Source organism: Falco peregrinus, chromosome 10 (genome assembly GCF_023634155.1).
Source record: "Falco peregrinus isolate bFalPer1 chromosome 10, bFalPer1.pri, whole genome shotgun sequence".
Lineage (NCBI taxonomy): Eukaryota > Metazoa > Chordata > Aves > Falconiformes > Falconidae > Falco > Falco peregrinus.
The window spans coordinates 5,178,285-5,205,201 of NC_073730.1; the positions used below are offsets into that span (position 1 = coordinate 5,178,285).

A 26,917-nucleotide genomic window follows, 5' to 3' on the forward strand; every position below is an offset into this window, starting at 1 on the left:
GGGCGGGGCACGGCGAGGCGGGGCGAGGGGGGCGCGGCGCGGCAGCGGGCGGGGGAGCGATGCGCGCCGCGGCCTCACGGGCGGGAAATTTCTTCCGGGGTGCGGCCCGCTCGGGGGGTTTCGCTTCCGGGACGGTGCTGCGGGCCCTTCCCACCCCCGCCAGGTAGGTACCGGCGCGGCGCGGGCCCGGCGGGCCGGGCAGGGCAGGGCGGGGCGGGGTGGGGCGGGGGGGAGGCCCGGGCCCGCCTCGCCCCGCCCGTGAGGCGCCGTCACGCCCGCGGGGGCCGGCGCAGGGGGCCGGGGAGTGCGGCCGCGCCCCGCCGCCGCCCCTCCTTCCCTCAGGACCGCGGGGCGGGGGCCGCCGGGCCCGCTGCCCCCTGCCCCCGCCGGCCGGGCCCGTCCGTCGGCGGAGGCCCCGCGGCGCCCCCCGGGCTCGGCCCCGCCGGCGCTGTACCCCGCGGGAGGAGGGCGGCGCGTTGTGCGCCCCGCGGGCGGGACGGCGGGGCTCGCGGTCGCCCTGGGGGCTCGGGCGGGCGGGCTCCGGCCCTTCCCCGGCGGGTCCGGGTCCGCAGGCGCCTCTCGCAGCTGTCAGCGCTAAAAATTCCCCGGGATTGCCTCGGGAGCGCAGGCCTGGATCCCCGCTTGGGAGCGACTGAGCGGGAAGAGCCCAGCCCGGTTAAATCCGCTTTTTCAGCTGAGGCAGGGAGGGATGAGGAAGGCACCATCCCTCCTCTCAATTTAGAATTGCTATTGTTTTAATCTTTATTAAGGTCCCACCGTAATTTGAAAGTAGTCGAGTTGACCAGTCGTGGTAAATCTTAGCCCTAAAAGCAGAGTTTTCAGCTCCACCTCCTCTGTAGCTCCCCGGCTTGACAGCTGTCTGACAAAGGACAGATTGGAGCGAACATCAGCTGCTGCGGGCGTCCTGTCCCGGCGTTTCACAAGGGTCTGATGTGTGGAGAATTTCTCCTGGTCTCGGTACTTGGCAATTGCCTCGAAGGGTGAAAGGCATTTTCTGAGATAAGCAAGTCTAAATCTCAGCTGGTGCCACTTTAAATTGTATTAGAAACAGATAAGTGTCTCAGTTTGTTCTCTGTGAAGAGCACTGCTCAGCAGGAGATCCTGCTCATCCTGCAGGGAAAGGCTGAGATGATGAACTTGCAGTCCAGTGCCAAGAAAGACAAAAATTGGGATGTCATCGTGCTGCCAGCTGAGGTGCCTGAGCTTATGATAGACCACTTACCTGGGAGGACAGAAATCATCCTCTGACAAGGGCAGTTTGAACCAAAAAGATAGATTCCCCTTTGCCAGCCTCCGACTGAGGTTGTCCCCAAAGCATATCCTAAAATGCTGCTCCTTGATACTAAGCCGAACGAAGCTAGGTGGGTCCTTTTCTCCTGCCATCAGCAGCAGTGGACTTTTCCCTGCCTTCAGAGCAGAAGCTCGCAAATAGTTTTTTGGGCTCCCCTGGGAGCAGCTGACTTCTGACCAGGGCTGTACAGCCACGCTCAGCAGTTAAGTTTTTTCCCCTTCTCTGTGTGTCCTGAGCTGACCCCCTGAGAAAGGAGAAGTCAGCCTCTCTCTCCATCCTCGCCTCCCTGCGTGAGCCTACCTGGGCGCTTGCTGCCTCGGCAGGGGTGTTTCACCTAGCAAGGGCTGCCTGCGCCCCTTGCCTTCGCTTGCCTTCCTTAAGAGAATGCTTTGGGGTTTATTGCTTTAGGAACTGGTGGTTTGGGAAGATTATGAGATTACAGGCTCCCCAGTCCTGTAAACATTTGCACATGCTCAATGTGATTTTGGCTGTGTGAGTGCTCCTGTAAGTGAGACGGCTCATTTGAGGAAAACCCTGCATGTGTTTAAATGCTGCAGGGTTAGTGCCAGAGACACCAGCTTCTTAAGAGAGGAAATGACTGACGATGTTTGCACCTCCATTTTTTTTTATTTTAACAGCAATCAGTACAACACAAACACTGAGCAGAGAGTGGGGAAAGATCAGTTTGATAAGATTCAGTGTTTCTCTGTGGTTTGGGGTGGGACATCATGTAATGGTTAGCTAATCCTGCTGCTGTATCCTCCAGCAAAACAAAGAATGATGAAGCTTGACATTCTTGATTGTGCTTAGGAGAATCCAGTTCTTCTGTGCTACATTTTTTCTTTCTTTTCTTTTTTCCTCCTAAAGGGGAAGGGGGCAAAAAGCTTTCAGACCTTCTTACTACATCAGAAGAAAAAAGGAAAACAACAAGTTAACAGCCCCGTTTCCTCCCCTTTGCATGTTACTTGTAACGTTACAGGTAAGGTGTCGGATTTTCTATTTTACCTTGTTTTGTGCATTTGAAGTTCTGCTCTTAATGTTGCGCTGATGCAGACCTGTGTGCTATAGTTCCTTGATTTTTGTGGGTTTTGCTGCTTTCTTCTCAAGATAGGGGAAGGGGAGAAGAAGCCTTAAGACGTGATGCTGTTAAGCTGTACCTTGTGAAGTTCTGTGCACCCCTGATCTCACCTACCCCAGAGACACGCAGCCATCCAGCCATTTAGTAATCTCTTTGCATGACTTCACAAGATTGACAGGCTGTCCTGCAGCTTCAGGTTTAGTAACATATTGTAAGAGACTGCGTCAGTTAAAAACCACGGCCACAGCAGATGTTTATCTCAACACTGCTATGGCAGGAAACTGACACCACCACCACGGCAGATGTTTATCTCAAACTGCTATGGCAGGAAACCAACACCACCGCCAGGGCAGATGTTTATCTCAACACTGCTATGGCAGGAAACCAACACCACTGCCACGGCAGATGTTTGTCCCAACATTGCTATGGCAGGAAAACCACCGACTGACACCGCAGAGCAATGAGGGGAGCTAATTCTGAGAAACTTAACCAAACCCCCGTGCATGCGCCCAGACCCAGGGTTGTTGTGGAGATTGAGGGGCCTGGAGACCCCTGAGGACCACCTGATGGTATTGGGCACATGCACCACCGCCGGGTGGAAGGTGTGATTAAGCAGGACTGCTCATGACAACCTTATGAAAGAACGGAACCAACCAACATCGGACAGAGCATTTCCCCACCGGACTTGGAAACGAATCGGAGTGTTGGGACACCGCAGCTCCAGGGTGGTAGCTATTGCTGTGAACTCTTTCCTTCCTTCTTTCTTTCCTTCTTTTCTCTCTTTATCTCTCACTCTCTCCTTTGCATTTGCAAACCTGTTGTCGGGCAAATAAAATTCCTTGGCACTTGACTCCGTTTTGAGTCTTAATTCTGTTCCCGAGATCACAAGCAGAACCTTGCTCCCGTCTTTGATCGGCGTGTGACACCTATTTTGCCAAGTTTGCACAAAGTCTGCTTGGGCATATGAACATGCGCTATCCTGCAGCATTCATAAATTTAAAAAAAATGTCTTCAAAGGCACACATGCGTTCCTGTGTGCTAGTCCCTTCAGTTCTGAGATTTCTCAGAGTGGGCACTATGAGCCTCAGTATTCCCAGCCTGCCTGAAATTGTTTTGATATCTGCAGCACACTGCTTAATTGACACTTCAGATGCCATCCAGCTTGGAAGCTGTTCATGCCGTGAGTGGTCTTTAACAAGCTTATTTACTCTCCTTTCTTTTTTTTTTTTTTTCTTTTTGGGCGAGTTTATGTCTAATTTTGGATCATTCTGAATTTTTACCATATATGGTCAGGGCTCCTTTTCAAACTTTGCCAAAATGAAATGTGATGATTATAGGAAAATGAATTATGGAAGGGAAGCTAGGAGAGCTAGGTTGTTAATCCCCATTGCTCCTAAGTTTTCTTTTGCTGTGTGCAGTATCCCAAACAACACAAACGCCAGCTTTTTGCTAGGGATTTACTTGTACCCAGTGGATGCTCTGATAAGTTGGTGTTTAGAACGGGATTCTGTTCTTTTTCTTTCGCCATCCTGTTATATCTTTTCTGCCATGTGTCAGAAACGCCACATATGATGAGTATCTTGGTTTTAACTGTGTACCTGAGATGCCCTGAGGTCAAATATGTGCTGGTCAGCTTTTGAAAAGTCTCTCAGGAGAACGTAGGTCCTGGTGTCTCCTTCCTGATTCCTGTTCTAAAAGGAGGGATAACAATATTGCTTTTTTTTCAAAGTGCTTAGAAGGTACAAGTGCTAAGCATTTTAATCCATTATGCAATCAGCAGTCTATTTTTAGTACCTGAACCATTTTTAATGTTCTTTTTACAATGCAAATGTGCTTTTATTGAGGCTGACAGAACAAACTGTTTTGAGCACTTAAGGCATGGGGAATGGGGATCTATCGGGGACTGGTTTAACATAGTTGTTGTGAAAGGTGGTGTACAGCGCATAAAGATCAGAGAACTGCTGCAAGGCCTTGTAAATTAAATGTTGAGAGAGTTGTCTCAAAATCCCAGTGTCTCAAACTGCATCAAAGTAGGTGAAAAATGTTTTAAATGCAAATGATAGACTAACTCTGTTAACAATGGTATTTTTCCCCCCTTTCCAGTAAGGTCGTGCGCTTGGAACTGGGACAGCCATGGAGAAGAGTGGGAACATTCAGCTAGAGATTCCCGACTTTAGTAACTCTGTCCTGAGCCACCTGAACCAGTTACGCATGCAGGGTCGCCTGTGTGACATCGTGGTCAACGTGCAGGGGCAAGCTTTTCGTGCTCACAAGGTGGTGCTGGCTGCCAGCTCTCCCTACTTCCGTGACCACATGTCCTTGAACGAAATGAGCACCGTTTCCATTTCTGTCATCAAGAACCCTTCTGTTTTCGAGCAGCTCCTTTCCTTTTGTTATACCGGTAGGATATGTCTGCAGCTGGCTGACATCATCAGTTACCTAACGGCCGCCAGTTTCTTGCAGATGCAGCACATCATAGACAAATGCACGCAGATTCTTGAGGGAATTCATTTCAAAATCAACGTGGCAGAGGTGGAAGCGGAACTGAGCCAGACCAGGACAAAGCATCAGGAGAGACCACCGGAGTCTCACCGGGTGACGCCAAACCTGAACCGTTCCCTGAGCCCACGTCACAACACCCCAAAGGGGAGTCGCCTGGGCCAGGTTAGCACAGTGCTGGACATTCGGGAACTCAGCCCACCTGAGGAGTCCACCAGCCCCCAGATAATTGAGCAGAGTTCGGATGTGGAAGGCAGGGAGCCCATACTACGGATTAACAGAGCGGGACAGTGGTACGTTGAGACGGGAATGGGAGACCATGGGGGACGGAACGATGACGACGTCCGGGTGTTGGGAGGAGTACGAATTAAAACAGAGAACCTGGAGGAGTGGCTCGGGGCAGAGCATCAGCCATCAGGAGAAGATGGGAGCAGCGCTGAGGAGGTCACTGCTATGGTGATTGACACCACAGGCCACGGATCTATGGGCCAAGAGGCTTATGCGTTAGGGTCCTCCGGGGCCAAAGTGGTTAGGCCAACCAGCAGTGAGATTGACAGGTGAGTTTTCTTTAATTTAATTATTGACCTTGACCCTAAGAGGAGATTGTGCAAGATTTTCACTTGGCTGGGCTAGTCGCTTTGGAATGTTTCCCCCTTCTTTTTCCTGTGGCCATCTTAAGCGTAAGAACTGAAGGAATGTTTTTTCCCTGGTGTTAGGAAGCGTGTCTGGTTTGGGTTACAGTGTTTTGGCTGGGTAGTGATCAGACCAGATCTCTAGGTACAGGCTAGCTTGGAAAATTAATTATTAGCACTTAGAGGTGCATAGGTTGGAATCTCTACCGCTCCGTGTTTCAGCTGAGGTGGGATTTTTGTTTAAAGGTGTTCAGCCTCAGCAGGTACCGGGCTCAGCATCAGAGTTAACGAGGTCACTATGTGTTATGCAAAGTGTCATTGCAACGATGCCTTCTGGCCTGAAGATGTGAGGGTGGTTCTGTCTGAGAAACAAGACAGTCATCAGCTGTAGGTCAAAAGGAAATATTCTTCCCAATGCTTCAGGACAGCGGTGGGTCATGGGTTTACTTCTTCTGAAGCGGTTGAAGTGGGGAACCCATCAGCCTCTGCCGTTGTTTTGATTTATATGAGAGAGCAGAAAGCCTTTGTTGAAAATAGGTGGTGAAATCCGTTGCGTTTTGATTCTCCATCCATCTGCTTCCCCTCTACTCCAGCATTTGTTTTCTTGTCCTTAGCTCAGACCAAAGAACGGATCTGGTAAAGGGCAGGTCTGTTGTGTTTGGTGGGGGGGTGTTTGTATTTCTGGGGTTTCCCCTCACATCTGCCTCTCTTCTCTTCTAACTCAATCCCTCTGGTCCCATGGGGGAGCAGCTACCTGGAAGCAGTGGATATTCTGTCACTTGTCACTTAATAAATCAGTCATTAGGAGTGATCTTGAGCTCTGGCCCTTGGGAAAGCAATCCTTTCCTAGTTCCTTAACTCTTTTCCATGGATCAGCTAGCCTCAAGCATAGTTTTTTGCAGTGCACTCAGTATCCACTGTTTCTCACCTGGAGTCTATCGCGTCACTTTTTTTTCACACTTGGACAGGGGGAGGAGGGCGTGGGAGGTGAATGCAAGGTGCCCTTAGAGAAATGGTTTCTCCTCCTGTTGTGCAGTTCCTGAGTCACCGGGCCCATACTGCTGTACTTGCGATAGCAACCAAAAAGCACTGTTACTGAACTGGAAGCCAAATGACTCAGTTTTATTTTTCAGATGTTAAGACTGAAACCACAGACCAGTATGACTTGGTTTTTCCTTTATACTTGCGCTGTTCCGCCTCCTGTGTGTTAGCTGGTGAGGATGAAGAGATGCTATACAGGTGCCTCTATTGCTCACCCGTTGATCTAAACACCGTAGTGACCTGATGCCCTAAAAACTCCGTTTACACTCTTCCCCCACCCCACAGATTTAGCCCTTCTGGCAGCATGGTCGCTGTGACTGAGCGGTACAGATCAAAAAGCGAGTCTCCCGGGCGGATGGATGAGCCCAAGCAGCCCAGTTCCCAGGTAGGCAGATCAAGAAGTTTGCAAGTAAATGTTGGCATTGAAGGTGAAGGGGACTGTGTTGTGATGAAGTATATAATATTTTATATTTGCAACCAATGCTGTGTGTGAAACAAGGACCTTTTACTGTTGCAAAGGGTTTAGTTGCCCACACTGAGAACATATGCCGTCCGTATATGATTTAAAACTGATTTTGGCTGTCGTTTGGGATTTTGGCCAGATACCTGGCAAACACAGGGAGTTTCTCTTGTTGTCTGAGGGCATAAATATCAACCCTCATTCTGGGCAGGCCACCAACTCCCGAGGAGAAACCCCGTTTGCCTGCGGGGTTGGATCTGCCCTAAAACACTGGCAGCAAATGCCTGAGCTGAGGGAGGTGTTAGTTGGCTTCTGTGGAAGACTGAGGGGTGACAACAGCTGAACCTGTCCATGCTAGCACCAAAACCATTCCAAAAAGCCCTTCAGACACTACACCTGTAAATCTTGAGGGTGGAGTGTCAAAGGGCTGTGAATTTGTACAGAGGTCTCTGTCTCATCCCCAAGGGACTGTGTTGAGTAGCAGAATCTGCAATGTAAAGTAGCTCTGAATTCTCTGCTTTCTTCGGGTATGGGCACAGTTTTGGGGTAGGAGGGAGAGATATGCAGAAACACGGGAGGGCAGTGGGCTATAGAGTGCTGCGAAGTGGGACACGGTGGTATTATCTGTGCCTAATCATTTTGGTCTGACTTTTTTGTTACATACAGTCAGCATGGCAGTGCCACTGTAGTGCAAGTGTATCACCCAGCACTGTGTAGAACGACTCTTGTGTGCCCGGCAGATAAGTAATGTGTAAGTTCGTAATCAGATGACTTTTCTGGAGGCAGGTGAGGAGTCACCAGGCTGCTTTGCCCTTGAGTAAGACCGAATGAAGCAAGGGGGAAAAAAAATCACGATTGCTGCCTGCTAACTTTGTAATACACTTCCGTAAAACATAAGATACCTTTTTGATCTTGTTCTGCCGAAGCTTTGTTTTGTGTCCTTAGATTACACCTAGAAAATTTCAGGTCAAACTAACCCTCCAGGGCAAATGCGACATACAAAGCAGTTTTAGCTCCACATACAGAAAAGCTGCTATTATTTCTCCATTGTGAGATGGCCTCAAATGTAAAACCAGAGGCTTCCATATACATGGGGAAGTACCATCACCTTCCACTCTTCTGGTATTGCCATATTGATGCTATAAGTAGTCTGCCTGTGGTCCCTGCTCAGTGGTAGAGCGGAAAGAAATACCACAGCTTTGTGCATCTCCTTTAGTCCTGAGCAGCTTACCAGTGCTTGTACAGCCAAATTCAACAGCACCTGGCAGAGTTATGCTGCTGCTGACATGTGCACAGCCCTGGTTGCCAGAGGAGAGGCCCTCCTGTTGTTGCACTGGTTGGTTGTCCGCGTTTGGCATTGTTGGAAAGAAGCATAAGGGGTGGGAGTGCAAATACTGCATCCTCCAGCGTGGAGGCATTCAGGAGACTGTCTGTTTGTGCTCACTCTGAACACGATAGCCAGAAGCGTCAGTCCAAGAACCGGAGCTTGCGGTTCAGAGTTACCCTTGGCTGTTTGTCTTTCTGGCTTCAGAAAATAACAAGGAGCCAGCTGGTCCTTGCTGTGTGACTCGGGCCAGGCAGGCTAGTTCTCTGCGCTGCAGATCCTCACCTGCAGTGCCGTGGGGCTGGGATGGGTTACACAGCCGTTTAGGCAAACATGATTCGTTGTAAAATGAATCCTTACTGACACCTGAATGAATACCTGTGTAAAATCACACCTGAAGAGGTTCAGGTGTGATTTGTAGTTTATTCCACCTTCGTTTTTCTGCAAGCTCATCAACTGGCTTCTTTTTTTAACCCTCAGTAAGTAAACCAGAACGTGGTATACAGTATTTTAATCAAACTGGCCCAAGTTTTAAAAAAAGTAACATGTATTGACATGTTTGATCCACAATGCAATGCATGGCTAAGCGCCCTCCTGACAAGGGCTGTCATTTCTTCCCCAGATCTGGCAGATGACTTGGCAGAAGGGGCTGCCATAGCAGAGGTTTCTAATTGATTGCTCATTTGTCTTCAGCCCCAAGGCTCCAGTTAAGCACTTAAATGTGTGCCTGAGGTTGAAGATATTAGTGCTGCTGATTTCGAGGTTTGGCACATGCTTCAGTGCTTTACTGGCTGGACTGAGGCCTGATCTTCTTTCCTGCAGTTTGTGTTAGGCTGCTTGTTATTTAAATCTGTGTTGTTTCCTTCGCAGGGGGAGGAATCGGCCATGCTTGGAGTGAGCGGTTACGTGGAATATCTCCGGGAGCAGGAGGTTTCAGAGCGCTGGTTCCGGTACAACCCACGGCTCACTTGTATTTACTGCGCCAAGTCCTTCAACCAGAAAGGCAGCCTGGACCGGCACATGCGTCTCCACATGGGCATCACACCTTTTGTCTGCCGCATGTGTGGGAAGAAGTACACCCGCAAGGATCAGCTGGAGTACCACATCCGCAAGCACACAGGCAACAAGCCCTTTCATTGCCACGTCTGTGGCAAAAGCTTCCCTTTCCAGGCCATCCTCAACCAGCACTTTCGCAAGAACCACCCTGGCTGTATGCCTCTGGAGGGGCCTCACAGCATCTCCCCTGAGACCACCGTCACATCTCGGGGGCAGGCAGAGGAGGAATCTCCTCCACAGGAGGAGGCTGTCGCTGTGGGGGAGACGGCACAGGGATCTGTGTCCACGACAGGGCCAGATTGAAACACAGCTGCAGAGTCTGGGGAGAAAGGACCGTCTTCCCATTTTTGGCTCTAAAGAGTCAGCACCAACCTGGCAGGCTGGTACTGTAATTAGTGCAATGCCACCACTGGACAGAAAGAAGCTCCCAAGATGTTGCCAAAATAGAAAAATTTCTCTATCTTTCTCTCTCTTTCTCTCACCCCCCCCCCCCATACACACACGTAGAGTGTTTAAAGTTTTTCTCCCTTATTCCTCCTCCTCTTGGAGAAAAACAAAACAACTGTGTCAATCAACTTCTTATTCAGGGATCGACAGGATTTTAAATTTTTTTAATGTTCCATAGTGATCTGGGACGAGCAGTCATTTGTATTTCTCGACAGCGTTTTGGCCCAGCAGCTAGGTCCTGCCGGCGGTGCCGGCCGTCAGCCATGCAGATGCAGCAAGCCTAGCGTGCGGGGCTGCTCCTCGCCATATCTGCTGGTCCAGCTCAAGGGGAGAGCAGGGGCAAGGTGCCGTTGCCTTTCTCCCTTGCCCAGGTAGTTGCCACATTAAAGAAAACAAAAAGACTGTCCTGGTGGAACCTGCCTTGCCCGAGTGTATTTATCCCTGTCTTATTTTTGGTGTGTCTCTTTACGTTTTTACTTAAACTATTATTTTAGGGCTTTTGGCTTGCCCGTTCCAGACGTGTGGCCTCAATGCCCCTTGTTACAAGCGGGCACGGCTATACAGCGGTATTCTAGAGGTCAGCAAAATTTGAAGCACTTCGGCTACTGAACGTGAAATTTAGCAGCTGTGAGGTTTGCATTAGACACTGATGCATTGGGAGAAGGGTTGGAGGGGTTGTTCCAAGGAGGTTGTCCTTTGCTGTTGCTGATCTGTAGAGTTCAGAGCACTCTTGACGCCCTGACTGGTGCACTGTTGTGCTTCAGGTGTTGCCGAGCGTTAGGAGTTTTTCTGGACTGGCTGAATTGCGGAGTTAGAGGCTGGCTACCAAAGTCGTCCTTCACCCCTACTCCCCCCTCGACACGCACTTGATCTTTTATAACAGCAATATGGTATACTGAAATACTACCATCCCAGCTGAGCAATCGTGGGTGGTTGCTTTTAAACGTGTTTCTACAAACTGGTTTGATAACTTTTTTATCAATGAAATGCAAAAAGAAAAGAAAACCCTACTTTATTTCCTTGTAAAGGTTCAGGAAACTTAAAAGTGAACAGTTCCTAGAGCAATCACAACTCTGTCCCCTTGCATGGACTTAAAACTTTTGTATTCTAAGCAGCTCTGATGTTTAGAGCAAGTTTAGCAAACCCGGAGAGACATGCCTGCGTTGTGTATTGTAGGTGTTTGCACGTGCTTACGTGTTTCATAAACGGAAAAGCATGGGACAGGTAGAAAAGTGCAAATATCTTGACATCTTTTGAAGAAGTCTTTAAAAAATATGCAATACTTTAAGAGTTTTCTCTGGTTCTGATGCCGAGTTGTTCATGATGGAGGGGGAAAATGAAGGACAGGTTGCGCAGATTGGGTTTGGGAGAGGACATTTGCTTGAAGGAGTTCTCTTGAGGATGTATAACATGTACAATAAGGAAAGATGAAGTTCTGATCCTTAAGGTGATGGGAGGAACAAGGAGACATTGAGCAAGAAATACGCTTCATCGTGCTTTGGCAAAGAAAGCCGGGTGAGCGGTTAGAGCACGGGCTTGGCAGGCAGGCGACTTACCGAGTGAAAATAAAGCTTGCCCCGCAGTCTTAACTGCACAATTTTGGGCACGTGAGAGCATCTCCAGCCCTCACTTTCCCCACCTGTAAACTGGGACTCGGGGTCATTTTCCTGCCTCTTTAAGAGGGAAGAATTTGTAGTCTTGCCTCACTTTATATACTTTTATAAGTGTGGGGTCTCACTGTTCCTCCCATCTCTCTCTCAAAAAGCAGATGTGGCTCTAATGTTTTTTTTCATGTGTGTGGGGAAGAGAAGGGCTTGGTGCCAGGATCACGTGTAACAGGGATGTGCTCCTAAGAGAGGAACCTTCACAGGTCCTGAGCTGGGCACCTGCAAAGTACGATTTCATTGACCATTTCAAACAGGAAAACTGATATTTCACCTCTGTTTTCCTTCTGTCCCTTCTTCCTCCTCTCCTGTCAAGTGCATCGTCACACAGTGAATGATTTTCTAAGCGGCCACCCGAGGGACCAGCCCCATTGGGTTTCCTGTCGAAGGTCACGCAGGATTGTACCGAAACAGTAAGGTTGCCAGAGAGCAGTCACGGAAGATGAGATAAGAGGGTGGCTAAGGTAGGTTTCGTTGCAATCGAGGTGCGGGGAGGAGCGGAGATGTGCAGAGTATGCTGCTTTAGTCATAGCTTTTGAAGTTACCAAAAATCAAAAAGAAAAAAGTTAAAAACTTTGAAATCCTATGCTGTTCACACTAGAGAGCATCAAAAGTTACTTTTAGTTGCTTAAAAGATTTTTAAGTGTTTTAAAATAGAAATTTTAAAAGAATACTACCGAACTATAAAAACATAAAATTATTTATATACATATATTATATATAAATATAGTGGGAAAGTTTCCCTGCTAAGCTTGCTGTGAAGAGAAGGGTGAAGGTGCAGTAACTGCTATACAAGCAACATTTTTCTGAAACAGATGGCAACCGATCCATCAAAACGCAGTGATGAAGGGCTGACATAAAATGGTAAATGCCTTTATTCATACGGCATAGCTGTGAGTTTCTTGAGCAGGTTTTTGGTTTACTGTATTGATACTGTGAACGGAGGAGCATCCTGACAGTCAGGGATGCCAGCAGTGCGTCCCGTTTTGCTGATTCACTACTTTCAATTGGCCTGGTGAAAACCGTGACATTCGTCCTTCATATTGTACTGGGCTAGTCTGAAAACAAAGCTTGTGAAAGGATTTTGTTTTTTCCTCTTTTATGTTCTGTTTTGTTTTGTTTTGGGTTTTTTTTTTGGTGCAGAGGTTGCCACTGTATAAATGATCATTTCTGATTGCATGCAAAAGAGCCAATATTCTTGCCCAGGCCTCGCTGAGGTGAAGTTTATAGCTTGTAGCTAGAGTCAGTATAAGGTATGGTAGTGGGAATCATTTTAATATTATTTCTGTACATTTAATGGATGTTTATGTGTATGTATGTGTGGGAATCATGGTGTCTCTAATGTTTTCTTGAACAGCGCTGAAAGCAGTTTAGGTCCATCTGCACTAGAAGATGGAACCAGTTCAGAAGGAATAGTTTATTAAACTTTTCTTTCAGTGGTTGACTTCCTCAGTGCAAATAAGGCCAAGGTTCGAGAAGAAGGGGTTGGAGGTCATATACAGTATGGAAAAACCTCATGTGAATTTTCCGGCAGTGGTGTAGCCACTTGGAGCGGCTTTCCGTAACAGAACGGTACCATCTTTTGTTGCCTCTCCATTGGCAAACCGGAGCTCTTGACGGTTGCACCGAAGCTGTGGAGAATCAGATGCCAACTTTCCAAGTGCGAATGATTCTGTGATGGGTTGAGGCAGAGCTCTGCATTTCCACGTCTAGCTGCAGCTTTTTCCCCTCTGCCAAAACTGTGAGTTCAACTGTGATTTAAGGAGGATGTGAAGAGAACTCTGTTGTATTTTAATACCTCTGTATGTAACTTCTCTGTCTGCTTCAGAGTTAGGGCTTACTAACCCGTTTGTTTGCTTGCCTCAGGCAAGAGGGGGAGCACACTCTGTTTCTGCAGTTTTCTTTCTTGGAGGTGGAACACATTTCTTAATTCTTTGCTGTGGCAGAGAAACCTTCCAAATGTGAAGTGTTGTGGTTATCTCCTTGAGCCTGCAGAAAGCCCCGGTGCCAAGTCGCAGCATGGTTGCCGTGGCCGTTCTCTGCTGCTGCCAGGTTCCCTGGGAATAGCTGTGAAAATAACAAGAATTGTGTTAATACTGTGCTGCTGCTTTCGGGAAAAGCTAAACCTCTTCCTCTCAGGAAGATGACTGACGTGAAGCTGGGAAAGGGAAAAAGCAGAAGGTCTTTTTGCTCTCTTGCAATGGGATTATGTGAAACCAAACCGTACTTCTTATTTCCAGCAGCTAGATAGAGAGGGATGAGTAAGGAGGCTTTATGAAATGTGAATTTATAACAGGAGGCTGAGAACACACTTAGAGCCACGTAATAAGATCGGGGGATATCAGCCTGGTAAGAGTCAGAGCAGCTGCTGCAGATGGGCAATCCCTCACTTGGCCTCCCCACGTTGTCCGGCCATCAGGTTCAGTCCTGTGACTTACCTACATCTTCTCTACAATATTTTCAAGCTGTGATCTGTATAATTTAACTTTCAAAAGTTCAGGTGGCTGCAGGGCACGCAGAATAGAAAGTGCTTTGTGTCCCTGCTGCCGTTTTAAATCCAGCTGATGTTGGTAGTGACTGACTGTTCCCAACTGACAGCGATTCAGAGCTGAACCTGCATTTGGAACAAGCTGGGATCTTGCTGAAAAGCATAGCGGGGCCGGCTGGGGGGAGGGCACAGAGCCAGGCTTGCAGCCCTCTGCGAGATCAAGGTTGAAATAAATTGACAGAACGGGTCTCCTCGCTTGTCCTGCTCTTGTTTTGTGACAGCTAGGTGATTTTGTGTTCCAGGGCAGGCTGTCCCATGCCTCTGCGCAGTAGTAATGTCACTTAAAAGTGTGATGCCTGTTTTGGTAAATGATTCTAAGCGGGCTGGGCTTCGAGCAGGGTCCTGCTGCTGCCTTTGGGTGACTCAACCTTAATGATGTATTTGCAAGAGCAGCTTTTATTTGCTGCTGACTTCATATCTCCTGTAGAACCTAATGTATAAAGAGAAGGACAGCTGAAAAGGTGCATTTTATTTGGGTGGAAGGTAGCATGTGAGGTAGACAGAGTGATGCACCTTTAAAACTAACGAAAATTAGCAGCCCTTCAACTTAGTATTTAAACTTTATAAAATTCTCCTCTTCGATTCGTGCCTGCCGATTCAGCCATACCAGCATCCAGGTGACTCTGGAGATCAGTGACACCGAATGCCGTTCTTTCTCTACCGGAAATATTTTGGGGATGGGAGAAGCCAAGGAGCTGTAATTTAGGAGACTTCTAATTTTTGTCCAATTTTGGGCTCCAGGTTTCCCCTGGGAGCTGAGCCTGTAGCCAGGACCGCAGTCGGAACACCTGGGGTCTTCCGATGGAGCTGTGGCTGACGGCCAGCCTGGTCTCCTCCAGTGATAGTGACATTCTCAGAGATGAGCATTAGTCCTATCATGGGTGAGATTCATGCTCAGAGCTTCGATGTCTTCAGTGGAAGGTCCTAAAGAGGAGCTAAGTATCTTAATTTTAATCATCGTCACTCAAAGGATATTTTAATATAAAATACATACGTATGTATGTATGTACACATATATATATATTTGTAACCAAATAAAAGCTAGAACTATGCAAACGCTACTGGCTGCTGCTTGAAACTAATATCCGCCAGAACATTTTGGAATAGAGTAGATTCGGAGTAGGCTTGTTGTTTTCTTGTTTTTAAATAAAATGCAGCAGACCAAAGTTTTGCTGCGGTTAGTCTTACTAGAAACTTAGGTTATTCCTAACCTGGAACCCACTCAGGCGGGTTATAAAAATTATCTGAAGAGTCCTGCCATCTCTAAAATATTTCCATCTGCCTTGGTATTATTGCTGAAAGGCCTTCTTTTGCGAAACATGGGAAAACACAGAGGCTGGGACTAGGAGAGATTGAATGTGATGTTAGGAATGATAGAAGAGAAGCAGATTCAGGAAGGGGCTGGGAGCATTTTCTTTTGGACGTAGGATTGAGTCGGCTTCAAGGAATCTTCATGCTTGTGCAAATGTCGGTCGCTGAGATGGAGGCAGTGATCAAAGCATCCCCAGGGGGAATTCTGGTCCTGGTGGAGGTGTCAGAAATCTTCCCGCTGAATCTGATGGTACCAGAGTTGAGTCTGCTGGGAGGAATTTCATGTGGCTTCTAACGCTTCTTGGTGTCAGATCTGGTCTTTGCTTTTAGGATTAACTACCATATATCCAGCTGTAATCTTCAGTGACCTTTGACTTTTTATTCCTCGTGACTGTAGAAAATTCAGGTTTCCTATAACATTACCTTCATCCCAACTGTGAACAAGTTACTACTGCTTCTTATAATTTATTATCTTTCTGTTCTTGAACATCTGTATGATCCAGCTGTTCACCAGCACCACCTTCCAGTGCTTCATTAGCTTTTATGCACAGGGAATTGTTGCAATGGATAAGCTGACCACGCTAGTTGGAAGAGTAGAAGCCTTTGGAGAATGACTTTTGCTTCCTCTAGCTGTCATTAGGGAGTGCACACACACATACCTGTATATACATATATATGTATACATATATAAAGTGTTTCAGTATAAACTCATTTAGCATTATTCTTATTTAATTTATATTTTAATCCAGATGTAAACCAAAGTATTACAGCTTGTGAAATTATGCGTCTTGGAAATAGGAGGAACCTTCATAGATGGGAGCTCTGAAAGCTCTTTGCTGACAAAACCACGAATAAGACTTAAGAACTTGTGCTGCTGAATCCTAGAGATTTGCAGCCTCAGAAGGATTTAAGACTTACTGGGTAGAGTTTGACGGTGGGGAGGCAGTGTGGGTTACCGTTTGAAAACGCTGTTGTTATTTTTCTCCTGCAGTGTAACTTGGTATGGGAGGAATTGCTGCAAGAGCAGTATGGCGGGGCATCTGGTGGAGATGAGGCGTGTGGTTAAAGCGTAGTTTAAGCTAAAAGAGTGATGTCATGTAGTGCTGTTTGCTTCTGGTGTCTTCCATTCACAGGTCTGGATTGAGGCGTGCTGTGTTCAGCTCAGGGCATCTCGGTACCACCTCGCCAAACGACCCTGCAGGGAGCTGGTCAGTTGATGGTTTCAGTAAGCACATTAAAAACGCGTCTCAGCAGTGTTTCTGCTGCTGGACTTCTCCAGCAGAATCACTTTGGAGTCTCTGCCATCTCGCTGTGCCTGCTGGTCACAAAACCTGGCAGTTCTGCCCTGCCTCTTTGAATTGGGGTACTTTAAGGAAGCACTAGGACTTGCCTACTAGAATGCCTCAAAGAAATCCCCTGCAAGGGACAATGAGGCAGGAGCTTAGGTGCGGGTTTGCTGTGTATGCTGTAACAGGGATCTAAAGTGATTCCGTACGGTCCTCTGCCTGGCCCCTTCCTTATAAATGCAGGGTTTGGATGAATTTTTGTAAACACACATAGAAAACATGGGACAGGCTGCTCAGTGCTGGCACTGCGTCTGCCCGCGTCCCCTTTGGCTTGCTGTTTCTTGCTGTGGTATCCAATAAAGGCTGGAGCTGCGAGGGGTTTGCTGAGATGAAGTCCAGCTGCCATCAGACCAGGAGCTCCTGGGCTTTGGCTCGTGGGCGCTGTCAGAGCGGTTAAAGCAACCCTTGAGGCGGGGTTCAGGGCCTTCTAAGGAAAGCTTGGAGATTGTGGTGTTTTTCATGAAACTTAACGGTTTTGTAGGAAAACAAGTATGTTCTGGCAAGCCTAGAAATAGAAAGGGAGAAAACAGCAGATGGGACTGTAGTCTGGCACAACTGGGAGCTAAGAGAGAGGAAGCCACAAAAACAGCTACTGATGTATTTAGTGTCCAATTTATAGTTTAGAAAACCAGCTGTTGCTATTTACTGATGTCTAGAGGTGACTGGGGTTTGTTTTAGTGACTTCTGTGGAGATGCATGTTCTACTGTCACCAATGGGCAGAAAAGATGAGTTCAAAGATAAGATCTTACTGATTCTTCTGTGCTGGGAGTAATTGCCTTTCCAAGGAATTCTCCGGAATCTGAGAACAGATTCACTTCTAACAATCCCCCACAGGCTTGGCAGCGGCTCTGCTTCCTCTTGTTCTTCTGCTCAGCCCGCAGGATAGAGTCTCTTTTTGCGGAAGGTTTCCCTGCATCCCTTATATTGAGCACGGTGATGGTCCACCTACTTTTGTTGATCAAGTAAATTCATTTCATACTCCCCAGCAGGATTAGTGCATACTCCCAGCTCATGGTGCATCAAGCACTCTGCCAGCCACACGCAGTACAATTTTTAGCTACTAGATCTGGCAAATATAAAAAGACTGTAAGCTAATCTACTTCTAATTGTAGTCACCAGATACTGTGGGTTGAGTACAAGACCCCTTCTGTGCTGCATGCTGTAGTAGCCTGTAGGAACATCACCCATCACATCTAATTCCTTTTGATCGAGGCATCCTGTAAGCAACCTCAGTGCAAAGGTGCTTCTCAGGGTGGCTGACAGGAGAAACTGGTCTGAGAGCAGCAGCAGATCCTGTCTGGCTGCTGTGTCAAATAGCGGTTGCTGTGATGAACCAGGCAAAAGAAGAAGGGAGAGCAGGCTCAGGAGGAGGGAGGTACCTTAGACCAAGTGCTGGCTGAAAAGAGTTATTTGAGTGAGACAGTGATCTGTATGTGGACTTTGTCATTTTTATTCAAAGAACTTTTAATAACTTTTTTTTTCTCCACCAAAAATTTCCCAAGTTGATTATTAAGTGTCAGTATGCTGCATCCAGTGACTCCTCGGTGTCTAGTTGGTGATGATACATAAGCTGGAGCTTTGGGTGAGGGGGTTGTGAATGCATGCTGCTAGCTCTCTTTCCCTATAATCATTCCGATGGCTTTGGGACATGGACCAAAAATGCTTCTTTTTGTTGGAAAGCTTTAATTTTTTTAATGGAAATGTTGAAAAATCTTAGCTCCCCCCTCCCTCCCATTATTTTTATGTTCAGTTCAGTTAAATTCTTATCTGGTATCAGTTTGTGATCTAAGAACAGTTTCTATAATAACCATCGAGTAGAACTTTGCAGATCACAGAAGGTTTAAAAGCTGTGGCTGTAGGAGGTGATGTTGTTAACGCAGTTTTTGTGCTGCCGTAGAGACTGGGAGGAATGAGGAAGGGTCTCGGTGGAGAGCCAGTCTCTGTCGCGGTGTGACTCAAGTCGCTGGGCACTGGTGTCTGCTTGCAGGAGTCTTTGAGGTTAGAGGTGCAGATGGGCTTTTCTTCAAAGATTTTCCCCATCGTTTCCCATTGCATGAGTGCCTCAGCTCTCTGCTTCAGGAGTGAACAACAGGCTCTGCTGCCTTCAGCCTCAGGAACGCGGTCAGCATTGAGGCTGTCTGATGGGAGCCCGTGGGGGGGGGTTAGGAGGGCAGCTGTGCACCTTCAGAACCAAAAAGTTGAACTTGTCAAAAGCTTTTGTGAATGAGGAGTTAAACCTGCGTTCGGCAGGGTGGTGGAGCAGGCTGGGGGCTTTGGCTGTTAACATGTATTCAGTTCCTTGTTTTTCTGCAGGGTCAGATGGGCCATTTCAGAATCTGGGCAAGGAAAAGTCGTAGCAATTGAACCCTGTGTTCTTATTCCGGGTTTCCATTGAGAACCACACCAGGTATGTCAGTGCCATCGGTGGGGTGGAGGGGGAGTTGTGCAGCATCATGTTAGGCGGCTGGGAGGGTGTATGGGTGACGCTGGGGGGTGCTGGGAGCCCCGTGCCAGAGATCCCCCGGTGAACGGACACCCGTTGGGACCAACGGGATGGGGAAGTGTTCCTAAAAAGTGGTCTGAGCTGTGCTGGTAAAGTTTGTGGGTTAGTAGTTTTCTGGTGAGCTGGCAGTGAGTGTCGGGAGAGGAAGGGGATACATTTCACCTTAAGCTCTGTGCGCGGTGCTGCTGCAGAGCCCCAGGGCTGCGCTGTACCAGAGCCCTGCACGAGCTCCCCCAGCTCATCCCTTACTGCTGCACGCAGTGTCAGTGGGGCGAGCCGAGCATGTGGTGCAGGAAGGGAGGCAGAGCGAGGTGGGGGTTGTGCCTCAGCTAGAGCCCAGGCCTTTTAGCCCTGGGGACAGAGAGCTCAAGACCTGCTGTGTGTCAGCGAGGGACACCTTTGCTAGAGGGAAGCTGTCACATCTGCTAGAACAAAACTGCGTGTAGGGTCTAGGGTAATTCTTGCTAGGAAACCTGTTACATTACTGGTTATATTCCAGCAGCAGAATAATCCACAAAATACTTCTTTTGATTAAGAAAAATAGTGTTAATTCTAATCTGGTGATGGTGACCGGCTTACATCATGTAGCATGTGATCCACATCACACCTTACAAAGCTGGTTTGATTTTCCCACCTTAGAAGTGGTGGCAAAGCTCCCTGCAGCCGCAGAGTCGTTGCAGTCTGTAAATGGGAAGAGGCCCTTTCCCTGCGTGCTGCTGAGCGCTGTAAAGGATTCAGCCCTCGCAGTGATTGAAAACAGCAGCACTCCAGCCACGCAGATAGTTTGCCTACGTTAGCCAGAGTTTTTTTAGATAGCCAGGGACACGCCATCTGGTTCTTCCTTAGCCTGAGCCATTTGTTGTAGCAGGGAAGAGATCTGCAACGTGCAAACAGCAATAGCAAGGAAAGGAGGTTGGCTTAGCAGGGAGGAGGGAGACACCTGGAATATGAAGAGTGCTCATCTGTTTGCAGCGCTGGCTGGGGCTGTTGGCACTGGAAACCAGCTGGAGGTGGTGGGTAGAATAGGTGAAACAACAGCGAAGTGTCGTTGGGAAGACGCATGTGTGTGTCTAGTGCGTTGGGGGTGCTGCGGGCAGGGAAATGCCAGTGTTAGAACGTGCACGTGTCTGGGAGCGCACAGGAAACCCTGCTGCCTTGGGCAACGGGTGTGCAAAGACACCCGTACCCTGTTCAGAAACATTAGAGCTGAGCATCACCGGTGTCTTCCATCCTGGATCCGCAAATGGTACCGAAGGAAGGTGAATCAGTCCCTAGCGGAGGTAAATTCGCTGCGCAGAGTTCAGAAACTCCACTGGAAGGAGCTGAAGGGTGGCAGGTGGGCAGTACAGATTTCTAAGTGCCATTTTCTGAATGTTAGGTTTTCTGTCAGGTATTTAAGCTGTTGAAGACTGAAGTTGGCTTTTGTTTCAGTACTCTCTCCTTCACCCATGTCACTTCTTCTATTGAAACTCAGCAGCCAAGGGGAGGGTGCAGAGAAGACAGAGCCAAGCTCTTCAGAGGCACATGGTGGAAGGAGGAGCAGCAGTAGGCAGAAGCTTATACAAGGGAGATTCAGGTTAGGTATTACAAGATTTTTTTTTTTCAGACTGTAGCCAAACAGTATTGGAACAGGTTTGTCCAGAGAGGCTGTGAAGTCTCCATCCTGGGAAATAAGCCAGACTTGCTGGGGCAAGACCCTGAGCGCCCTGCTGGACGTTAGTCCTGCTCTGAGGGGGGAGGCAAGGCTGGGACCCAGAGGCCTCCCTCCCACCCTCCATTCCTCCCCTGGGCTATGAAATACTGCCCCACGGCATAACACAAAACAAGGGGTAGAGAGTTGTATCCTGCCAGTGCATTTCCAGTTGCGATATTTTCATTTGTCCATGATGAACCCATGCAATAGTATCTTCTCTGCCACAGTCTACAGAGAAGTCCAGCTGCTCCCCATACGTGAGTGCAGCCTCCAGGTTCCCGTTTCCATTAGACTATGCCAAGCTGTATTTTTGTTACCTTTTTTTTTTTAGTATTATCATGTAAAGATGGGCAGCTTCAATGGGCTTCCTAGTTCGTATCAGTTAAGCTTTTGAAACATATTCAGGTATCTTTTAAATACTGCTGTGTAAGTTCCTTATTTAATCTGACATATTCTGATTTATTATTTTACTGCAGTTATCTAAGGCAGTACTTTAAAAAAAAATCAGTGCATTAATGTTTTGCAGACTGTCAGTTATGTTAAGCCTCCAGCTTTATTTAGTTTTTGTCAATGTACTTAACCCCCTCCCCCCCAGATCTATGGTTAAATGTCTTCATTATGTTTATATTGCAGTGAAGCTCATTTATTTAAACCTTCCCGTTACCTTTGCAGTCAGACCCAATACCATTGGCTGTGAAACTGTCAAACGAATTAGAAATGAAAACCGAGACTAGACTGGTTCGTTTTACTGCTGGTTGTAAAATAACACAAAAATAGCAGCATAAAAGAGAAAAATGCAATTCAAATTACTCAGTCTGGGGCAGGGGCAGGAATTACAAAACTACGGCTGAGAAACTTCTTGGAAAATGGGTTTTAACCTGATGATGTTGCTTCAATGGTTCCCCATTTGGTCAGGTTTAAAAGCTGTTTCTTGAGACCGAGAGGTTTGTCCGGGGTCTGTTTGTTCATCTACGTGTCTAGGGCATTGGTCTGATACGGGAGCTTGCACTCCTGGGATGTTACTTTCTTAGGGTTTACGTGTCTAAGGAAACTCTGTGGATTACTGTGAAGCTTTTATCTAATACTTCATCGCATGTCAGTTGGTAACTGAACACAACTCCTGGCTGGAAGAGGTGAGGGCTGGCAGGGAGGAGGAAGGTGCCGCTTCATGGCGGAGGCCGGCAGCTGGGAGTTACCCTAAGAGGAGGTGAGCAGTGCGATGCTCCCACTGACACCTTTGATTTTGGCAAGAGGCGTGAAGCCCCGTCACCCCTGCGGCTGTCCCCTGCCCGCGGGGGGCTTTTGAGCGGCTGCACTCATGCCAGAGTCAAGGTGAATCAGGCCTAAGCTTGCCCCGTACAGCCACGGGGACGCGTGTTTGCACGGGCTGCCATCGGTGGGTGCGTTTACAGGCCGAGGGCCAGCAGGCTCCCCGATGGCGATGTCGCAGGGGGCACAAAGGTACTTTTCTCACATGTTAGAAGGTTTCCCAAGCCAGGGTTGTGCTGTTGGGGGAAGCAGCCCGTGCGGAGTGCGGGTGAATTTGGGACGGAGAGCAGAATGTTGGCATACCCTTTGCTTATGGCTAATTCCTTTTGGCTCCCCTAAAGTGCTTGCCCAGGCAGGAAGCTTGATGTGTGACAGCTTGCAGGGCCACGTTGTCACCGGGCACGTGACTGTGAGAAATATTTTTGAAGTGAAAAGGGAGTTTTGTCATTCAAATAATGCATGTTTCTTTTGTGTTTGTAAAATTGCTGCGAGCGTGATCCTTCTTGGTGGCAAAACAGGGACTTTTCTGAACAAGCTCTTTCAGAAGCCCAGAGAGGAAGACAGTAGTATGGGGCTGGCTGTTCTTGTGGTAACGTAGCCCTCGCCTCGTGCCCCACGCTTACCCGAGGGTTAGCGCAGGACGAGGGGAGACTGTATCCGAGGTTAGTTCACAGAAATGGAAGCGCTGCGTTTGGCTGAAAAGGGAAAGGAACAAATGGGGGCTGCCCCTGAGCCTCTGGTCCCTTAAACACTAGCTGAATCCCGTGAGCTGTGCCCTGCTTGTCTCTGAATCTGCCCTCTGCCCCCTCCTTTCCACAGCGTCACCCCCCACCTTTCCTGGACAACACTGTGAATACGACACCGGTAGCTCTTTGTAACGTTTCCTTTAAAACTGCTCGGAGCACGAAATGCTGTGCGGTGTGAAATGCTGTGCGGTGTGAGGGAGAGCCCTGCTCAGCTGGGCGCTGACCCCAAGCAGGGCACCGAGGGTTGAGCACTTCCCTGCAGAGCAGCGGAAGGGTATCCTGACGGGAGTTCACAATGTCAGCGGCTTTGTGTAGCAATTTGCTAATCAAATTTGATTTCGTAACGAACTAAACTGACAATCAATTTCTAAAAAACTAAAAGCCTCTTAGAGGGAATAGTCAAGTATGTCTTCAACAGAAAGATTTAACTGGGATAACTTTTAAGAAAGAGCACAGGATTTTTTTTCCTTTTTTTTTTTTTTTTTTTTTTTTTGAGCAATCACTCCAGAAACTGAGTTGCGTTAAGCAGCAGAAGATTCACAGGACAGTAACTACCTCTCTCTCTCAGAGTGCTGAGGTTACCACGCTACACACTCTATATCAGCAAAGCTTTCACTTAAAAGAGATTTCTTTTCCTTACCTCTGTGTTTCAGAAATGCAGGTCTGCTCTGTAAAGTGACTCTATGAAAATGGCATCTGGCAGGAGCAGGGGGAAGCCGCCTGGGGTCTGTTGTCCCTCTTTGCTGCCAGTTTCTTGCTGTGACCCTCGCAGGTTTGCCCTGGGGTTGGGACAGTGCGGGGTGCGTTCGGTACTTCGTGTATTCTGTGGAATAGTGAACTGTCCCGCGGGCCAAGGGCTGCTGCGAGGCTGCGGCTCCGCTCCCTGCGCCAGGAAATTAGTGGGATGGAAGGTAAGAGGAGAGTCCACCTCCCTCCTGCCTCCAAAGGAGCAGGCAGCATTTTAAAAAAAAAAAAAAAAAAAAAGCAATAAGATAAAATACAAAACACTTTTATATATTGTTCATTAGTCAGCAGATCTGACTGCAAATTTATATATATATACAAACACATACAGAGAGCAGATCTCTCATGTGAAAAGGTGCCATTTTTTTTCTAAACAAGAGTCCCTTTCCAAACTAGAACAGCACTTTAAATAGGTTCCTCTTTTAAAAAAAAAAAAAAAAGAAAAAAAGAAAAAAAAAAAAAAAAAAAGAAAAAAAGAAAAACCCTTTACTGAAGAAATGCACTTTAAATCGTAAGATGAGTATGGCTGTTGCTGGCTTTTGACACAGCCGTACAGGCAGGCAGCTTCTTGTCAGCCAGAGCCCGGGAGGGAGCGATGTTGCCAGACCCTCGCTGCCATCGGCGGCCCACAAACTACCGCAGCTCTACCTCCCGCTCCCGCAGCCCTCCCGGCCTGGCGCTGCCCCTGCCCACACTACAGACAGGAGTTCCCGCCGCAACCGCAAACCTGGTTGCAGCTCAGCCGTGCTGTAGCACTAACAGGGCCGGCATGCAGCGGCCTGTTAGAATACTTTTTGTAATCGGTCAAGAAAAACCCATCCTTGCCTGTAAAGAATATTTAAACCCCATTTATAATAGGTCAGAAGTTACACCCAGTTGCAACACAGCAGATGGGCCGTCTGCCTGCACAGGGCTGAGCTAAGTCCCACGAGCAAAGCCACAACAAAGTTGTTACTGGGGTTGTGGGTTTTTTTCCATAACATGGATATGGAGCCCTAGTCAGTTCAGTATTTTTATTTTTTTTTTTAAATCCAAGTTTGTGCATCCCACATTGATTCCGCTCTGAGCTGGTTTGAAGAATAACCATTTGGAAGAAAAGTTGTGCTGTCACCTTCAACTGTTGACCTATAAGTCATGCTTTTTAGGACAGGTGTCCTAACACTCAAAGACTTACTTTCACAGTTAAGATTTCCTGCTGTACTAATTCTTCTTTTTTTTTTTTTTTTTTTTTTTTTTTTAATTTTTGGTCGCAGACCTTATTTCAAGAAGAAAAAAAACAAAGTCAGTGTTCACACTAGTCTGCAGTAGGTTGAAGTGTAAGCCTGCTGTAACTTGTGGATATCAGACTGTTCTATGATTTTAGAAGCTGGTCCCAAGCTGGTCCTCAATCATCGCTTTCCTCTTCCTCTCCCAGCGGAGCGGGCAGGCAGCAGCCCTCTGGAGGGGCTGGTGGCCCCGTGGCCAGTGGCATACAGGGGTGGCCAGTGCTGCTGGAGGAGGGACAGGCAAGGTGGTAAGAGAACCAGAGTGGGGGAAGGGGGAAATAAAACCAAGGTAGAGGGGACTGTACAATTGCATTGAAAGCAGTTTAGCAAAAAGTGCGCTCGTTGGACAGCTTTAAGAACAATGTGAATGAAAACTTAGCAACTTGGGTAGGAATCTTTGAAAATTCTATAAATGTATACTTGAAATTCTGTTTGTATTAAAAAAAAATCGCATTTTCTTCTTTCTTTTAACACTGTGTAAAAGAACATTATGCATGTGAGTGGTTTGAGAATTAAATGGTTTAATACTCAGATCCTTGTCTGTGTCGTGTAGCTGACTGCTGGGATCCAACAATTTTCTCTTTGCTGCCCACCTGCCGTCATCGGGGTGCGAGAGCCTGGTCCCTGCTTTAGGCAGCTCCGCGCTGCACTAAGTCTAGTGACGTGGGAGAGGCTGGGAAGCGCCAGGCTGCTTTTCCTGGCGTCTTAGATGACTTCTGTCCTCTTTTCATGAGCTTTGTCTCACTAAGTACGTAGACTCAGCCCTTTTTAGGTCTCACCAGGTGGAGAAAGCACTACGCTCTCACTGCAGGCCAATTCCTGTTGCAGCAAGAGGCTTTCCCAGCTGCCGAGGGCAGGGGAAGCAGTTTGGTCTGGTGCCACGCCAGGGAGACCCAGGCCCGGCCACAGCAGCCCTCCTCTTCCACCAGCCTCCACCTCCGCAGCCTGGAGCACAACGGCAAAGGCAAAGCTTGCAGGAGGAGCTGGTATGTTTCTGGAGCTGCACGGTGAGCAGATCCTGCCAGCAGAAGACGGGATCCAGCAAGAAAAGCCACAGTAGGGCAGCGAGAGGAAGAGCAGCTTCCTGAACTCTTAGCTATTTCCAAAGTGCTCCTGCTCTTCTCTCCCAGGGCCCCGGCTCCTGCGTTACACGCAGCTGCGTTCCGAGGGAGCGCTCCAGGCGAGCACGTCAGCACGAAGGGGTAAGTGCTTTATGGGTCCCTTCGGCCTGTAGGGGACCGACGCCATCACCCCGTGATACAGCACAGGAGGTGACTCCCATGGCCAGACCACGCGCTGCTGGCGGCACACGCACCGCGGCTCAGACCTTCCTGCTGGGGCACAGGAGTGGCGGTCCTGCCAACCCCCTGACCGCTTGCAGGGCTCCAGACGGAGCCACTGGACGCCTTTTTGCGGCAGCTCTGCCACAGCTGGGTGCATCAAAGTGAAGCCCCTTGGTGCTTGGCTTGCTGTGGCCACACTGCTGGGGGGAAGCCCTTCCCAAGGCACATGTGTCACTGGTTCTACACAGTCCGGTGCAGATGGCACGCTGGGCAATGCCATCTACTGGTGTTCTAGCAGCTGTCTGCACGCAACGCTCCCATAACGTACTGCTGAGGGGGCAGGCACCTGCTGTCGCTGCCCTTGTTTTAAACAGCTGCCCTCAATGCAGGAATCCTAGAGGAGAAGCTCACCAGGCGTTCTGCAGCGTCTTGAGGACAACCCCATCAGAGCTCCTGCAGCGGGACGGCCACCTTGCGTGGCCCAGAGGCGGGAGCACACGTGTGGCACGGCGGCAGGCCAGGACACCTCAGCGCTGGGAGTAAACTTGCAGGTGAAGGAACAGAATTTCAACCGAGTTACAGGTACACCGGGTTGGGTCACCTTACCTGGGCACAGCCACGGTTCACCGCCACCCCCACCGCATCAGCTATTTGCACAGGGCCAGGTTAAATCTTTCTACCCAAAGGGACAGATT

The 26,917-nt window shown here is 48.3% G+C and overlaps 1 protein-coding gene across 7 annotated transcripts; it reads left to right on the forward strand.

Annotated features, from left to right (window-relative positions):
- The first annotated feature begins 30 nt into the window (after positions 1 to 30).
- On the forward strand, positions 31 to 25,470 carry ZBTB37 (zinc finger and BTB domain containing 37). 7 transcript variants are annotated; one of them, XM_055815263.1, is made up of 5 exons: positions 31 to 163; positions 2,180 to 2,291; positions 4,494 to 5,446; positions 6,848 to 6,947; positions 9,217 to 25,470. In XM_055815263.1, the coding sequence occupies exons 3-5, from the start codon at positions 4,524 to 4,526 to the stop codon at positions 9,703 to 9,705; spliced, it is 1,512 nt and encodes a 503-aa protein (XP_055671238.1). In that variant the 5' UTR covers positions 31 to 163; positions 2,180 to 2,291; positions 4,494 to 4,523; the 3' UTR covers positions 9,706 to 25,470. The 7 variants fall into 7 exon arrangements, 4 of the variants coding, with proteins under 4 accessions (XP_055671238.1, XP_055671240.1, XP_055671237.1 ...); XM_055815265.1 differs by lacking the exons at positions 31 to 163; positions 2,180 to 2,291 and adding exons at positions 2,979 to 3,118; positions 7,689 to 7,773 and having other exon boundaries at positions 9,217 to 9,333; XM_055815262.1 differs by lacking the exons at positions 31 to 163; positions 2,180 to 2,291 and adding an exon at positions 2,979 to 3,118.
- The last annotated feature ends 1,447 nt before the right edge of the window (positions 25,471 to 26,917 follow it).